Source organism: Bacillus rossius, chromosome 1 (assembly GCF_032445375.1).
Source record: "Bacillus rossius redtenbacheri isolate Brsri chromosome 1, Brsri_v3, whole genome shotgun sequence".
Lineage (NCBI taxonomy): Eukaryota > Metazoa > Arthropoda > Insecta > Phasmatodea > Bacillidae > Bacillus > Bacillus rossius.
The window spans coordinates 158,491,298-158,510,214 of NC_086330.1; the positions used below are offsets into that span (position 1 = coordinate 158,491,298).

Genomic DNA, 18,917 nt, shown 5'->3' on the forward strand with positions numbered 1-18,917 from the left:
GCCCAGTGGAGGATTCTGGGGAACAAGAGCTACAAAGGTTTTTGGGGTGTAGGAATAAGGACATTTCTTCACTCAATGACTATCCTCAAATCAAAAAACTTTTCATTAAGTTGAACACAGCAATGCCAACAAGTGCTGCAGCTGAAAGGTTGTTCAGCTGTGCAAGTTTAGTTTTACGCCCAAATAGAGGCAATTTAAGTGATTCGAATTTTGAGAAGCAACTGCTACTCAAGATCAATAAGCAGTGGTTAAAAAAGTGGTGATTTTTTATCAGTGTTATTATTTTGTAGTGTGAACTAATTACTCAATGTAATATAAAACCTAATTAAAAAAATTTCATTTTAAATAAACATATATCTTTACTAAACACAATATGTTTATTAGCTTTTAATTATAACAATATTACGTAACACATTTTTAGTTTTTCACAAAGTAACTGTTTAAGTAACTTACAGTTACTTTTCTCAGAACTGTAACTGTAACTACTTTATTTTCAGTAGTGTAACTTGTAGTTGTAACAGGGTTACATTTCCAATGGAGTATTTGTAACTGTAACTGAGTTACTTTTTAAAAGTAACTTTCCGGTCCCTGGTATTTATCTTTGCAAGCCTAAACAGTTAGTGGTTCTGAACGTGTAAATTATATCATACACAATCTTTGAAAAAAATTTAATGTTCGGCCTAACCTATATTTCATAACGTTATGAAATTTGCTTGAGTGAAAGTGCGCAGCAATTTTACGAGTTACATTAATGATAATTGATGAATAAATTTATTTCTAGCAATCAGTTAAACGGTAACCGTCAATTTCTTCGATTTTTTTACTTTTGAAATATTTGCCAGAATTATTCGATTCCAAATTTTAGTTTCGATTCCGGGTTCAAATAGTTGAGGAATCGAATCGAAGTTGAAATTATCGAGTACCCGCACATCCCTAATACCTACTAATTTTTTTATATTTTTATTTAATGGTTATTATTTTAGCTGTTGATTCATAGTATTCAGAACGTGATTCCTTAATATTTAAAATAAATGTGTTTTTGTCTTTACAAAAATAGCATCACAGTTATAAAAATATCAAACACAGTTCAAAATATTACTAGTTTTTACTAATGCAAAAAATCTTGTTGAACTTTGTCTACTATGTTATTCAAATGATTGTATAGAACACCTTTAAGTTCTCCTCATGTATATTGGTCGACTGAGCCTATGCAGCAACTGTCACCGACTCTCGCAACACATTTTTTTGTGGGCAGGCTGGTGTTAGTTTCTCGTTGAGGCGTGAGTGGAGTGACTCGTACTCTTGCCCAGGGGCCTGAACGCGATCGTCGACGCACGCCCTCTGGCGGGAGAGCGTGGGCCACTGTGGGCATTGATGCTTCTGGAAGGCACGCAAAGAGCTGCAGCACTCTCCGGAGTGATTGCGCATTACGCGAAGCGCTGCAGAGACGCCGGTGGGGTGGGAGTAAGATGGTGTGATCGCGCAGAGTTTTAATCGAGAACATCATTTAACTGTGAGCATATCACGACTACCGCTAGACTGGCTTGTCAAAATCTGCTAGCAATGTTATTTTTTACTTTGCATGGCTCTGGTAAAGAAGAATCTATGTTAATATTATAAAGCTGAAGAGTTTGTTTGCTTGTTTGTTTGTTTGAACGTGCTAATCTCAGGAACCACTGGTCCGATTTGAAAAATTCTTTCAGTGTTGGATCGTACATTTATTGAGGAAGGCTGTAGGCTATATTATATTATCAATAACATTATATGTAGATGCTTACTAAAAGTCCAATTTAGAATCAAATGTGTTGGAGGGGGTTAGATACAACATGCAGTACATGTACGAAGTGTGTGTTGACAATGCCGCAGGTGCTAGAAGTTTATTTCCTATTCCCTATTAACATTGTTGCCACACACTAGATGCCTTATCATTCTTAATTTTCCCATACAAGTAAAAAACACCCGTGTGATATTAACAACGAAGCAATCAGTACCCTCATAAGAGTTCAATTAGTATTTAAATACTTTTTATCACTTTAAATCGCAAACCTAAACTATTGTTTTTTTTTCCTCTCTCTTGTGTTTAATTTTTTATTGCCCTTTTTTTCAAGTATATATATTTTACAGACTTCAAACTTCACAGTAATGTTCCTTATGTTACGCAGGATGACATTTTCCAAAAATTAGATTCCATGGGTGGTTAAAACCAGGCAACAGTGGGTACTTTGTCTGCATGAGAACAGGATTTTGCATTGTAAATGCATTCTGCGTCTCCATGGCAACGGGCATCGCGCGGCAGTGGCGTACCCACAAGGAGGGGCATGTATAATGAGCAGCACAAGAGTGATCTGCCTGTAGACTGCCATAGCAAAGTACGGGTACATCAGTTGTACGTTGCGTGCCCGAGTCGGGAAACCATTGGTGATATTCATTTTCTCTCTGGTACATTATACAGCATTGTAATAAATTTTCACTGAATTTTTTTTTAATTTACCATTACTGTAAATGAGATGTGGCTTAATTTTTTTCCATTAGTATAGCCGTGCGAAGCTGGGTCGGGCAGCTAGTTTAAAATAAAAAGTAGCATAATGCAACTTAAATCGACTGTTATAAAACTAATGGAATATCCATGGATAAATATAATAGAAAAAATATTCATTGCATACTACCATTGAGTCAGGAGTTGACAGGAGCTGGCATGGTGTGACGTAGATGAAGTCACATTTAACTTCACAATTGCCTTATTCGTTATTCAACACCCTAAAACATTGTTGAGTTAATGCTTGACCACACCTGGTAATGGTTTATAATTATCAATTATAATTTTAATTAAATTGAAACAGTCATTTAAAACTGTTTCCACGATCCAAACACTATACGTAGCACAGACCTTCAGTTTCACAGAAAGCAGCATCACGCGGTAGCCATGTAATAATTCACGAATTGCCACTCTCTTCTCACTACCTAATTAAAGAAAGAGAAAAAAACACTTTTAATGACTTTTGATGTACTCTTTCTTAAAAATATTTTTCTATTATAAAATATAAATGTTGGGGCTACAGAGAGTTTCAAACTGCAGACAATTACGTGTAAACGAGCAGTCCCACGCTGGCTGTGACTCTTGCCACTCGTGTTGCAGGTCATCCCCTCGGCCAGCATGCACCACAGTGGGCAGTACTCGTGCCTGGCGAACAACAAGGCCGGCACCTCGGAGATGACCTTCTATGTCGAGGTGCAAGGTGGGGCTCCCACCCTCCCCTGCCCCTCTAAGACACACAGCACTTGCTGCCCACTCCGTGGTGCAACTGCTTCAGAGTCTGGCATTGTCGCTGCTTGGTCTCACATGCAGTGTTCACTTTTATCCCTCAATTTTATCATTATTACTGTTATTTAAAGGCTATTTCTGAGATTTCAGCTCAATGCCTCCCTTGAATTTTTTGTTGTCATTAACATTTTCAGCAAATATTTACTAACTGTAATATTGTGAAAAAAGTTGTGCAAATGATAATAATTAAGAGTACTTGCCTGACTTTTTACACTTGTTTATTACACTTTATGAATAGCTGATTATAATATTTATAAAAAAAAAAACAAATACAAAGGGGTATAGAGTTTTTTTTTAAATAGACCTCAAATAATATTAATAAAAAAAATTAAAAATCAATATGGCATAAAAATAAGCATGTTTTCTCTGCTTTTACATACAAGTAAATTATTTGAATTTTTTTTTCTGTTGCATAAGTTTAAATGGCTTAAAATATATTTCCCAGTATCCAGTTCTTAAAAATAGTTCAGAAATCACGTTGAATACAATCAACACACATCAAATACATTTTTAAGCCCAGTGCTATGTATTTGAATGTAAAACTATGAATATCACTGTGACATAATGTAACATGTATTTTTAAGTTTAAGAATCAAAGCAAGTTTTGTAAATTCACTTTAGGAATTAAATTATCCACCAACTCTCTATCCATATTCAGTACAATTTTACCAATTATTTCCCCCCCTATTTCTGCTGTATGCAGGGGTGGCTGATTTAAACCATGGTTTTAAAAAAAAAATTTAATATATTTTTAAATAGAATATCCTAATTAATTTTAATGAAAGTTCTAATTCTACTCTAATAACAACAATAGTTTGCTGATTAATATTTATTGTGATACAGGAATAAATAATTATATACTCATCAAGATCTTATCATTCAAATTATCTGAATAAGTTGTAAATTATACCCAGCTAAATACTCCTCCAAAATTAAATTAATTAGTAAATTGTAGTCAAAAGTAAAAAAAAAAAAGGAAATAATTAATTATTATTTTTAAAAAAATCCTATTTTGTGGGAAATCCCTGCATGTACTTTCTGTGGGAAACACCCATTTTATGAAGAATCCTCCTGTGGGCAAATACCCTTTTTGTGGTTAAGTCAGATTTGCAGATTTGGTGGACTTGGTTATCTGATGTTATAACTTTTCTGGTTCAACATTAGTGGCAGAAAACAGGATGTTGTGTGGCTTTCATTTGAACATGCTGAGAAACAAAATAACTAATGTAATAAAAAAAAACCTGGTTTAAACAAAAAAAAAAGTTGTTTGATTTTTTAAATCAAACTTTTTTTTTCCCAACCCTGGCTGTATGTTCAAGGAACTATTTTTAACTGTAGAAAATGTGAGGTAAAAGTACCTTATTAATAGAATATGTCATTGTTATACAATCCCGTTATTCTTTATGGTAAGGTAGGCCTATTAAAGAGTGTTATACCTACATAGTGATGGATCCCTATTACATATAAAGATAGTGCAGTGGACCATGCAACGAGCAATGCAAATGTTGAATGTGGAATGTGGAATGTCGCAGAGCCCCCTCACCTGGATGACTCGCCCCTCGATCTCAACCACACCGTGAAGCTGCACCGTCGGTTGATGCTGAGATGTCCTCTGACTGGGTCGCCGGCACCCAAGATCACGTGGTTCAAAGTAAGGGAGTTTATGTTTTTTATTTCTTTAGTAATTTTATCATCAACTCTAATTTTATATAATGAAACATACCGATCAAGTAAAAATACTTGACGTCGACCGGGGCTACGCCCTCCCTAAGCCCGATGTGCCTCACGCCGTCGCAATCCCTCTCCTCCCACCACCACCCTCTATTTCAAACCTCCCGCCTCGTGTGCAGGTGTGTGTGTGTGCGTGTGAGGCGCCAACAAGAGGCAGGAGTAAAGTCTGTGCCACGACCCCTTTTATTTTATTATTCAATTTTTAGGTCTACCTAACTGTCTTTTCTTTAAATAATATTCCCTAAGTGTTTATGTTTTAAGTGCTAGTTGTAAGGACGGCGCAGCGCCCCACGCGGCAGGCAGTGGAACTACCCGCAACCAGTTTGAACCATATTCCTAATTAGAATAATCAATACTCAACTTAAATAATTAAGGAAACTTTTGTTGTGATATGTGATGTTGGCATCTATGAGAGTTTATCTATGAAAGGAAGTGGTAGAGCGGCAAGTGGATCGTGATGTAATGGTGGAGAGTGAATGTAACATAATGAGTAGAGCGATTTTGAATAAATATGTGATAGTCGTACAGTGTAATGAGTTGATGTCCATTTAAACAAGGTGAAAACACAACATGGTGCAGTCGGTAGTAAATCGCATAGTGTTCGCAACGTGACCTTAGTGGTGTTGTTTCGTTGTTGTGCCACGTGGAGATAGAGGTTATACAGGTTTCGGCGCGATGGAATCGTTTAAGCCACCGCCGGCGCTGCTTCTAGATGGAAATCTGTGTGAACACTTTCGGCGGTTCAAACAGAGCTTTGATATTTTTATGCTGGCGACTGGATATGAGTCCAAACCATCGGCAGTCAAGGCGGCGATGTGGTTAAACCTCATAGGAGACGAGGCTGTTGAGTTGTTCAACACATTCGATCTTCCAGCGGAAGACCGTAGGGATTTTGAAAAGGTGTTGCGAGCATTTGAACATTATTGTAACCCTGTAAAAAATATCGTAGTTGAGCGGTACAAGTTTAATTGCCGATCTCAGGAAGAGGGATAGCCGTTTGACTTGTTTGTGAGAGATTTAAAAAAGCTGGTTCAAAGTTGTGACTTCAAGGACCAGACAGACAGTGTTGTGCGGGACAGAATAGTTTTGGGCATTCGGGACAAAGGGCTGCAGGAACGTTTGTTGCGTGAACCGGATCTCAGCTTGTCACGGGCAATGGAACAGTGTAGGGTGGCTGAGCTAGGCAAGCAACGTGCCGACGCTATACAAACCAAAGCTGTCAATCCTGTTAATCGGCGTGAGGATTCGTCGGATGATGAAATTCACCCGAGAGGAGGCACAGTTGAAACTGTGTGGCGAAATAGAAGAAAGCAGAAATCAACTGAACAGCAGCAGGTACCATACAAAGGGGGGGCTGAACAGAAGCATGTGCAACAAGGAAGTCCTAAGTGCCGAAGGTGCGGGAGGGTACATAGGAAGAATGAGTGCCCTGCCTTTGGAAAAAAATGTTACAAGTGCATGAAGTTCAATCATTTTGCAACCGTGTGCACCAACCAAGTTGAAGAGGTTAGGTTAACGGGAGGTGAGATGGAAGAGTTCTTTGTCAGCACATTAGAAGTGGCAGAAGCAACGACCGGGGTGGAGGACGCCAAGCCAGGCCGAAAGGAGTGGATCCAAGAAATGTGGGTTGAAGGTAAGACTGTATATTTCAAGCTTGATACGGGCTCAGAGGTAAATATCATATCACAGAGTATTGTGAAGCAGCTGGCTCGCCCAACCCAGTTGAAATGGTCACACATAACACTCGAAGGGTTCGGCGGCAAAAAAGTGAAACCAGTGGGTGTCATTAAGCTAATGTGTGGAGTAAATACAGCAGATGGTGCTCAGGAGTGCCTGGAGTTTGTTGTTGTTGAAGATGGTAGCTGCAGAATGCCCATTCTTGGACTGCCAGGATGCGTGTGTTTGAAGTTAGTTTCTCGCAGTTTTGTCCACACCTTACACAGTAGCGTTTTATCGGAAGATAAGTTCCTCTCAGAATTTGCAGATGTATTTCAGGGAGTCGGGTGTATTCCGAACAAGTGCACATTGGTAGTAGATAAATCTGTTCAGCCAGTTGCTAAACCACCTCGAAGAGTGCCCTTTGCCTTAAGAGATAGATTAAAAATCAAGTTGGACGAGCTTGTTAAGCTAGGAATTATTGCCAAGGTTGATCAGCCAACTGGATGGGTTAGCAACCTAACTGTTGTTGAAAAGGGCGACAAAAGTCTCAGACTCTGTCTAGATCCAGTAGACCTGAATAAGGCAATTTGCAGGGAGTATCACATGATACCAACATTAGAGGAGTTGAGCTGCCAGCTGAACAATAAGTCCATTTTCACAGTGTTGGACCTGAAAGATGGGTTTTACCAGGTGGAACTAGATGAGGAATCAAGTATGTACTGCACTTTCAGCACACCATTTGGATGTTATAAATTTCTCAGGCTCCCATTTGGGTTATTGAGTGCACCTGAAATTTTTCAACGAATAAACATGCAAAACTTTGGTGATATTCCAGGGGTACTAGTATACTTTGATGACCTCTTGATTGCTGCTGCAAATGAAGTTGAGCACGATCAAATATTGTTACAGGTAGCACAGAGAGCGAGAGCGCTAAATGTGAAGTTCAATGTACGCAAGATTCAGTTCAAAAAGAAGGAGGCAAGGTATTTTGGGCATGTGTTCTCCTCAAATGGTATGCAGCCAGATCCCGACCAGGTGCGAGCTATTCTAGCACTACAAACACCCACCAACAAAGTTGAGCTGCAAAGAGTGTTGGGTTTCATCAGCTACTTAAGGAAGTTTTTACCTAACTTAGCTAGCATCATAGCTCCACTGAGGGAACTCCTGAAGAACGATACTGAGTGGCAGTGGTTACCAGTGCACACTGATGTGTTGCAGCAAGTCAAGGAGTTGGTCAGCAAGGCACCAGTACTCGGCTTGTATGACCCCAACAAAAAACTGTCCATTCAGTGTGATGCCTCAAAAGATGGACTGGGATGTTGTTTAATGTGTGATGATCAGCCGATCAGCTATGCTTCCCGAAGTTTGTCCTCAGCAGAAAAGAATTATGCACAAGTCGAGAAGGAAATGCTCAGTATTGTGTTTGCAGCGAGAAAGTTTCATCACTACATATATGGAAGGCATGTCATAGTACACACGGACCACAAACCATTAGTTCCAGTGTTTAAGAAAAGTATAGCAGATGTGTATTCTGTTAGACTTCAACGGATGAAAATCAGGCTGCTACGGTACACGCTGTCGGTAGAGTATCTTCCAGGCAAACTCATGCATGTAGCAGACTTACTGTCAAGGGCGTATTTGCCAGAAGTGGAACATGCAGATGAAGATTTGTCTGCAGAAATGGTTCACCTTGTGAGTGTGAGTGATACAAGTCAGGTGTCGACTACTAGAAAGGATGAGTTCAGGCGGGAAACTGCTAAGGATACAGCACTGTGTGAGGTTATGAGGTACTGTCAAAATGGGTGGCCAGAACACAAACATCAAGTCAGCCAGCAAGCTCAAATGTACTTTGTCCAAAGGAATTGCTTGCATCTCGACAAGGGTCTAGTGTTCTTAAATGATCGCATTGTAGTGCCAGTGGCATTGAGGCAGCAGATGCTACTCTTACTCCATGAGGGCCACTTAGGCATAGAAAGAACCAAAGCACGAGCCAGGCAAGTACTGTATTGGCCAAAAATGGCAGAAGACATTGAGATATTGGTAAATAGGTGTTTCACATGCCAAAAATTCAGAAGCCAGAATAAAGCAGAACCACTCATATCTCACAACATTCCAGAATTACCGTTTGAGAAACTTGGTATTGATCTTTGTGACTATGGGGGCAACAGCTATATGGTTGTCATTGACTACTATTCCAAGTGGATTGAAATAGTACCAGTAGCAAATAAACAAGCCAATGAAGTCATAAGAGGACTGAAATCTGTGTTTGCTACTCATGGTGTGCCAAAGCTCATTATTTCAGACAATATGCCATTTAACTCCTATAAATACAGGCAGTTCGCAATGAGTTGGGACTTCGAAGTAGTGACAGCAAGTCCTCACTACCCAAAGTCGAATGGGCTTGCAGAACGAGCAGTGCAGATTGCTAAGAACATGTTGAGGAGGTGTTCGGATTCGTCTAGTGATCTACCTGTCATGTTACTAGAGTACAGAAACACTCCTCTGACTGCTGTAGGCCTGTCACCAGCACAGTTGCTAATGAGTCGCCGGGTAAGGACGAAACTACCAATGAGGCAGCAGTTACTACAACCGGAAGTGCAGGGAAAGGTAGCAGAAGAACTACGTAACAGGCAAGCGAAGATCAAACAGTGGTATGATCAACGGGCAAGAAAGGCAACCGAGTTCGAGCACCAAGATAGGGTCTTGTTAAATAGAAACAATCAGTGGGAACCAGCAGAAATTGTACACAAGTCTTCGACTCCGAGATCATACGTTGTCCGTGATCAGGATGGCCAGCACGTGCGGAGGAACTCCCATCACTTGAGACCATCCAGCCTTGCTCCTGAGTTGCATAGGAGAAGGTCCAGCCTGGACTCTGATGATGAGTTCCGGGGGTTCCCAGCAGAAGACGAGGCAGGAGGAGAGTCGCAGGGAGCAGGGTCAAGAGTGCGGCAGGGAGAGTGCCCACCAGCACTGATGAGTGGTAAGGAAAAGGTCAATGTGTCGAGACGTACAAAAAGTGGACGTGAGGTGAAAGTGCCAGCAAGATACAAAGACTAGTGAGTACCAAATAATATGATTCCCCAAACTGATGACTGTTTTAACTTTTGCTCTGTTTCTGGATTGTAGTAATATGTCAAGAGTGTGGATGTATTTGCTATAAAAGGGAAGGTGTTGTGATATGTGATGTTGGCATCTATGAGAGTTGGTATCTATGAAAGGAAGTGGTAGAGCGGCAAGTGGATCGTGATGTAATGGTGGAGAGTGAATGTAACATAATGAGTAGAGCGATTTTGAATAAATATGTGATAGTCGTACAGTGTAATGAGTTGATGTCCATTTAAACAAGGTGAAAACACAACAACTTTGTTATAATTTTATTATAGAATTTTAAGTGTATTTGTTTTAGTTAAAATATGTATTAATAAATAACAGGAGAGACTAACGGTAAATACAGTTCTTTCCGGCCGCCATGCTGCCCTGGCCTCTTCAGTTGCTTCCGTTCGTCACCCGGGGTAGGATGCTTGGTGAGCACCGCGCAACTTCATATTTTTCTTAATCAACTGATCTTTTAACAACCGCTGGAAATTTTATCATTCTTAAACCTTTATTGTATCTGCGAGACCTACTCTGGGTGGCCGACTTGTTTTAACGTTTTAATAAATATTTAAGTTCAATTCAGACATTTAATCACGAACCGCGTCCAAACTTCACGAGGCCAGGCCACGAGGTGACCTGGTCAGCCTGTAAACTTATTCTCTCCCGCCGTTGGCGTTATTAACAGTTTCATAGTGTATGTAGGTGTAGCGCGATTGGAGACGTGTTGTAACGTTGCTGAAATAAAAGGAGTACGTCGAACGTGTGATTTTTAGTCGAGTGACCACGTGTCCCTGCTCCTGAACCTCGAGGCGTGTGGGACGCATGAAGAGCCCACTGTAACGATATCGCGAGCTAAGGGAACCGAGCCTTGCCCTACACGGGTCAGGTCATGCCCTGAAGAGAGTCTCCGCTGGGTCCACGTGCCCACATCACGTGGTGGCGCCCACTCCGACATTTCATTTGTTCGTTCCCTTACCTCCCTAGTACGACATACTAATAAAATAACATTTTTTCAATAAAGTTGACTGTAATTCATTTTGAAGGAACATTATGTGTAGTATTTTTATTTTTCAGTATATAACAAAATTATTCTTGCATTACTATGTTATTTATTTAAATTTAAACTATTAACATTGTAATCAAAGGCCATGTTTTTATAATATTTGCCATAAATCATATTGGCTATTTATTCCCTAACAAATTTTTTGATAACAGAGTACATATAATATTGAATCAAGGGGTAATAAATGACAGAATTTTATGGCCTACAGTTTTAACTAAAATATAAAATGTGTTTATTAGTATAAAGATGGGGAACTGCTATTTTTTGTGATTTAATGTTAACCTTACTGAATGTACATCAGGCATTGTTAACATTCATTCACTCTCTGTTTAATGTAGGTAATTATTTTCAAAATTTTATTCACGGTCATCGAGTCTGTATCCAAGTGGTTTGAAGCCCAGTACAATCTCGGAAGACTCGTCACCTTAAGCCTCTGTGTATGTGCGCGTGATGCTAAACGCTATCAAGCAATTCAACAATTCATCATTTTACTTGAATAAGTGTGTTAGGTCCACAGACTAACTATTATCCAGACCACACACAAAAGCTACAACATTGGTTTTATCTGCCAATTTTATCATTAAAACAATTTTATCTGTACAACTTGCAATTCTTTATCAATAAATAGACTGAAAAATGTAGATCATGGACATTGTGTTAAATTTATTTAGTAAAATAATGGACAAGATGTTCTCCATATAACCCTATATGGACACACCTGCTATAATTGTGCACAAATTACTTCCAGACTGATAAAAAAAGCAGAGGTGAAAAATTGGTAAAATCTGTACAAGGGTGTAAAGTAAATGGTGTTTTTCAAAACTGAAAATTTTCTATAACTTTTTACATCCATTTGAAGTTATTATATCGCCTAAGAGTACATAAAACTATATTTACTGTGAACAAAGGTAAATAGACATGTCTACCACTGCTGCCAAATTCTGGCTTCTATTGGTCGCACGGACCATTTAGTAAAGTAAAGGGAAAAGCTGGGCATTACTGAGCTAATCCATAATACCTTTTACAGAACAACTTGGAAGTAGAGACGTCTCACGTAAATGGAGATGAATCTCACGGAACAGAGAATCTATCACTGCATGCGTGCGGACATGAACCCATATGAATTAGCTCTGCAAAGCCGAGCTCTTCTGTTTACGTGACACCATGTGACCAATAGAAGCCGAGTATTTGGCTGCGGTGGTAGCCATGTTTTACGACAATCGTCGTGCCCTTCTAGACGTAGAGGCCATACCTGCCCACCGCCGTGTGCCTAAGGGAGGCACCTGTCCTACTGGTGCAGCACAGTGCAGTGCAGTGCAGTGCAGTGTAGTGTTTAGATCAGGGACGCACCCGCGTGCGCCCTATGTCTGATTAACGATCGCTCACGGACGGCCACGTATTTTTTTTATGTTATGTATTTTATTTTGAAATTCATAATTGGTATTGTATTTGTATTTTTATAATTAATTGTAAAATGTTATTTCAGTGCCTGTGTTTAAGTTTGTAGACCCGCCGCCTGGCCTACCGCGAGCTCGTGTTCTCCCGCGCTGGCCTTCTTCCCCCCCTCCGCCGCCCGGGCGTAGCGCACGCGTGCGCGGGCGGAGAGCTCAGTCGCTGTCTAGCTGCCGTGCGGAGCAGACCTGAGTCGCTCCGCTCCGCGAGAAGTCCCTCGTCACGAACACGTCATGTACGGTCGAGTATCGCGATCAGCTTATCATATCACGGGGCCGTCATCAGCTGCCCTACAGCACCGCGTTTTAGTTATTATTGTGATAAGGGAGTCCGGGTCGCGGCGTGGAAGAAACGTCCTTCTCACGACGTGGTCGGCCAGGCTGCGATAGGCTTTCCCTTAATAAATCTTGTCTATGAAACCGGGCAAGACGTCTTTTTCCAATCGCCTTCGTCAACATCTCCAACTTCTCCTGAACCCCTTTCCCTGTCCCGCATATTCCGGTCCAGGCCACGTTAGGCCTGAACTCGCCACTCTCCGGCTGGAGCTACTCGAGCAAAAGCGACTCCCACAGGGCGAGCTTCGTCGGGGACCGAGGGACTTAGGGCCGAAGGGACAACAGTTTGTTTACGTCAAAGATGGTTTTTGAAGTAAAAGAAAATCTAGTGTTCTATTTATGTTTATTATGTAAATCCTGACCATGTTATAATCTCGAAGCTCAATTTTTTTTTTTCATTTAAATTAATATTTCGTAATCGTTAAATTCAAATTCATTGGTTGCCATTTGTTACATTTCCGTGCATTGCGGAAGGGCATATGTGTTAGTGAAATGTTCTGGGATATCCATCTTTGTCTATATGATCTGTCTCCACCCCGTGTCATTGCACAAAGGGCCTTAGTTCCCACTGTTGCCGCGCGCCGCGCGTGTTGGGCAGGATGGCGTAGCGGTGCTCGCTGACGGCGGCAGCAGCAGCCTGCATGTGTCCTCGGACGGCCGGCAGCTACACCTCATGCAGGCGCGCGCCACGGACGCCGGCGAGTACTCCTGCCTCGCCGAGAACTCGGCCGGCTCCGACGAGGCCTTCTTCGACGTCCGCGTGCAAGGTGAGGAGCCCGTTAGAGATAACAGAACCCTTGCACCAAACTGCATCCAACTGCACAACGTAAGTCGGCGTGTATGTCGTGGAAAGTCTGATTTCTATAGACGTAAATTTGAACTGTGGTAATTTTCTGTTATGTTCAGGACTTTTTAAGTGTGTTCATTTGTTTCTGTTGATGACAAGATACATGTACAAGTGGTGCAACAGAAACTAGACCAGTGTAGGTATGCTTTGTGTATCTAAGGCAATGTTTGTTGTAGAATTCCGAAGATACAAAAAATTTATATTTTTTTGTATGTAAAAAGTATGGAGAGCGAATCCAATTTCTGGCATGACAAACAGGTTTCTGTGAATTTACAGTTAATTTAGTAAACGTTCCTATAAGTAAACGGAAATTTCTTGGGGTGTGCCTCTACCTCTAGCACAATATATTGAAACTGTATGCAGACTTTTCGTTAGTAACGCACCTCAGTGGCCTTTGAGTTTAACTGCAGGATAACAAAGATGAAGGTTTCCTGCATACATGCATACCACTTACAACATCAAATCCCTGTCGTAGTTGATTTTCAAATATTAGCTACAGTTTGCAGTGTAGATTTATTACTTAATTTCTTGGCTTAAAAAAATCAGGATCTCGCTTTTTAATACTATTTGTAGTACAAGTTAGCAGCTTTGTGTAACTTGTTACGGGGCCGTGGCCTCTGATCTTTAATAAGCGGGGTTTCCATTAATTGCTCGGATTTTAAGGGCGCCACCGTGCACGGACCTATGAGAGACTCTTTACCAGGGTCGTGACGTCGCCCATGTGAGACATGATTTTAATTTCCCCCTGAAAACAACCTAGTACTAATACCTGCCCGCTCTCAGCGTCGGGCACGCTATCACCTACGCAGTAGGCTCTTAGGCGTCCCACACGCCGTCACACTCAACATGGTCACACATATTTAAAAATAAAAGAATTCATTTAAATTTACACGCCCTTATTTATTTGGCCAACTTCGATTACACACGCACACAATTTAAACTGTAACATACGCCCGCGGCACGAATCGGTTTAAAGTGCAGTGACCAACCACGTGGTCACACCTCGACTTATGTAGGAAGTTTAAGAAAAGTCCCATACTGGTCACAAGGTAATTATTTAAGCAGTCCCCCGACCGAGAGAGGCTCTGAGGACTAAACGAAAAAATATTTGAAAAGAATTAAGGATGAACAGAATTACTAAGCAGTGATGAACAAGCGGTGAGGTCCCCGGAGTGCTGAAGCGTCTGCTCTCGGTCGTTGATGGCGGAAGACTGGGGTGAGCTCATGGCTCTGCTAGCCTAACATGGCATCCTCCCGCCGAAACAATTGCTGTTAAAGGTATTTTTGATTTCGTGCCACGGGAAACTAAAGTAACATGAACAGGATTCTTAAAAAATTACGTGACATTTACTGAATATTAAAAAAGGATAATAAAATTACAATTGTTAAGGAATATATTCAAACAGTGTCTGGCTTTGGTTTCCTTCGGGAATGTCCGGAAACGCCCTTATATTTAATTACACATTTTTAAATAAAAGTACATAAAATTAAAAACCCTCCTGACCGATCTGCCGTCACGTCGCACTTGGGAAACAGTAAAACAGTTTACAAAGTTGAATTTAATTATATTTAGGGGTGCGGCGCACTGACTCGACAGCGCCCTCTTGCCGGGCGAACACACACGCACGCACACGTACGCACGGGTAGGCAGGAGGTTTGAATGGAGGGTGGGTGGTGTTTGGGGCGGTGGCATGTTGGACTCAAAAGGGGCCGCAGGCCCGGACGATGTCAAACTCTTATGTTTTCTGCAGCTGTCCATATTTGGATGGATATGTATGATATGACTTATCTTAGAGGTGTTATGATTATAATGTGGATGTGTGAGCAATGACCTATCTGATGAATAAATAAATATGTGGGCACCTTGACAATAAATAATGTTAGGTAAGGTGAATCAATATTGGCTAATGGCTGTTAGTGTTATTTATACATTATTGGCACCATGAACCCTATTACTCATATTATTACTAAAATCTCTGGTTCAGAATAAAACATAATTTTTTTAACTTGTATAGAAATCAATATTCAATTGAATTTAAAAGTTTGATCTAAGAATGATTACAATTTTCAAAACAAACATACCTATAACATTGAGTTTAAGGTTATGATTTTGTGAGTTACTGACAATCCTTATGCAACCCAACCATATGACGTACCCTCGTGCGAGAGGACTGAAATCAGTTATAGAGGTTTTTGGGGAAAAAAATTATAAATGTTAAAGTTTTCAAAGACAGGTCATTTAGACACATGTTGCTACAGATCATGGGATTATACCATTAGTTGTCTCAGTAGTTCACAGTCGTAGGACAGAGATGGAAAACCATGCAGGACCCCTGGATGCATCGTCTCAGCATTCAGGCGTGCAAAGCTATTGAGAGAAATCATTCTAGATGCTGTTCTGGAACTATGGATCAGAAGACTGAAACTCCTTCGGCAGCTGAGAAGTATTCTAAGGCATCGATTTCACCGATGAGGATCAACAATTTGATGACCGAATAGGGCCGCAATGGCGTCACCTTCTGGCCCTTCATCGACGTGTGGGTGGTGCAAGACTAGCACAGGAGTTCGGCTAATATCCTCGTACTCCCTGACTTCAGGAAAATATACGTAAATACACATAAAATATTTACAGTAACTGCTTTAACACCAATATCTACATGTCGCAGATGCCAGTAACTCTTATTGGTCCCTGTGTAGGGTCTCGAGACAGCCCCTCGTACAGAAGCCATCTTGACTCGCTGACAGCTAGAGCTCCAATCCCTTTATTGTATGAATGTTACTAATTTCATTCTGCTAAGCAACCAAGGAGGAATGATACAAATAGGATAGTTTTGAACCACTTTTCTACTGGGACTATTTTAAAGAAGTAAAATTAACTATGAAACTACATCTCATGTGGCAACATACTAAAAAGGAATGAAACTGATGAAGCTTTACAGCCTAACAATAATTTCTCTGAGAACAACGATGAAACTGTAAGCAATCTAGCTGCATTATGGCTGGATTACTAACTCAACACCTTTACATATAATAGTACAATATTTAGGGATGTGCGAATCTTTGATTTTCAGTTCGGTTCGAATCCGATTCGAATCCCTGGAAATATTTAAGATATGAATCCGATTCCGAATATTAAGCACAGAATAATTAAATATAACTGATTAATTTAAAAATAATGTGTGTTCTCTTTTTTCTAACTGTAACTACTGGCAATTATTTATTATACTGAGATTGAAATGTTTATAATTATTAAAACTTAATTAATAATAATCACTTTAAAATATGAAAACCAAAATGTTTACCATCGAACGGTACCGCTCCCTTGTTCTAAAGTTGAACCCATGCTTCCACCGGAGGACCACGCAGGTAATTGCGACTGATATAAGTCCACGGAATTGTCCATACACACGTCACCGCACCAGTCCTACATACCACAACACGTATTGTGTGCACGGCACACCCATTGTTCCCGGTAATCTTCAACCAACCACCGAAGTTACTTCAAAATTCCGCACATAACGAACTCTCTAAAACCACGAACCGAACAGTAGTAAAATGGCGCCTGGTAACGGTATTCTTCCACAGTCAGTGTCACCAACATCTCAAAGTTAAATTACCTCCTAACAGCATTTATAGACTAGTTTATACGAAACATACCGCCCACCAAAATTATACAAATTTTCAGTCAACTCTTGAGCCTACAACCTTAATGACATTATATACACCCATCAGAGACACGGCACAATTCACTGAGCAGGAAGGTGACATAGCTTCACCACTGGCCTCTTGAGCAAACCACGGGCAGTTTTTATGTCAGCTACTCTAGAAACTCCATCCTTTCCTGGATAGAGAGTCAGAACGCGACCAAGTTGCCATTGAAGCGGTGGAAGATTGTCTTCCTTTACTACTACAAGGTCTCCTACGTTGAGGACTGTGCCCCTGGTTTTCCACTTCACTCGTTGCTGGAGGGTGTTCAGATACTCCTTGGACCACCGCAGCCAGAAATGTTGAACAGACTGCTGAAGAACTTGATACCGGTCCAGTCTCTTCATTGAAAGGTCTGTCAGATTTGCAGATGGTGGAGCCAACAATGTTTCCCCAATCATGAAATGGGCAGGAGTCAACACATCAAGATCATTAGGATCGGATGAGATCTCGCACAGTGGGCGAGAGTTCAAGATTGCCTCAATTTGGACAAACAACGTTGTCAGCTCTTCAAAGGTTAAACTTTGCTGACCAACAACTCTCTTCAGGTGGTGTTTGGCAGCCTTCACACCAGATTCCCAAATCCCCCCGAAGTGTGGTGCAGCAGGAGGGTTTAGGTGCCACTGAATACCCTTGTTTGCCAGCTGAGTAGCAACCTTATTTGAATTGGTTGGGTCTCCAAGAAGTTGTTCCATTTCTGAAAGGTAGCGACGTGCGCCAACAAAGTTTGTACCGCAATCGCTGTAGACATCCTTGCATAAACCTCTCCTAGAAACAAATCTATAAAAAGCATTCAAAAATGCATTAGTAGACAATGAAGAAACTACCTCCAAGTGAACGGCCTTAGTAGCAAGGCAAACAAACAAGCACAAATATGCCTTGAGTATGCGGGCATTACGAAGTTGAGAGCTTTTGATTGAAAAGGGACCTCCAAAATCAACTCCGACACTCTGAAACGGTCGTGCTTCCCGCACCCTGTTAACAGGGAGACTGCCCATGATGGGCTGAATGTGTTCAGCATTGAATCGCCAACACCTAAGGCATTTGTGAATTCTTGACTTCACTAACCTTCTTGCAGACAATATCCAAAATGTGCTACGAATCACTGCCAGTGTTGTTGCTAGACCACCATGAAGACATTGTTTGTGGTAATAGTCAACAATGAGATTTGTGACATGACCTTCCTTGGGCAGTAAGATTGCATGTTTCTCATCGAAACTCATGGCTGAATGATGAAGTCGTCCTCCGACTCTCATGATGCCGTCCTTATCTAGGAATGGGTCAAGGGATCTGAGGTTGGAGGAACAGTTTCTGCCTTGAACAAGATTGTCAAGGTCAGTCTTGAACGAATCTTGTTGAACTTGTTTAACAACAACCTTTCTTGCCAATTCCAATTCGGCCGGTGTCAACGGACCCAATTCACGCTTCACGCTAGGGATCTTGAGGTTGGAAACAAAACGTAGGATGTATGCCACAACTCTATGCAGTGTCAACCACGAAGAATACCTCTCCAGACAATCAAGTTTCAGTGAACTGACTTGTGTAGCCATTGATATTACTTCTGGCACCCTTGTTTCTGCATTGTACTCTGGAACATTCTGAAGGGTGGTGGTGATAGCTGGCCATTCCTCCTCCCTGCGTGCAAGCCACCCTGGTCCTTGCCACCACAACTGATGACCAAGCAGCTCCTTAGGCATTAAGCCT

The 18,917-nt window shown here is 41.0% G+C and overlaps 1 protein-coding gene across 1 annotated transcript in view; it reads left to right on the top strand.

The window, feature by feature from the left end:
* LOC134546339 (hemicentin-1-like) overlaps window positions 1-18,917 on the top strand; it is a 345,137-nt gene that overhangs the window by 215,119 nt on the left and 111,101 nt on the right. The window contains exons 34-36 of the mRNA XM_063389116.1: window positions 3,137-3,236; window positions 4,855-4,973; window positions 13,260-13,428. Of these exons, the coding sequence (XP_063245186.1) occupies window positions 3,137-3,236; window positions 4,855-4,973; window positions 13,260-13,428 (388 nt within the window). The remainder of the gene's footprint in view (window positions 1-3,136; window positions 3,237-4,854; window positions 4,974-13,259; window positions 13,429-18,917) is intronic.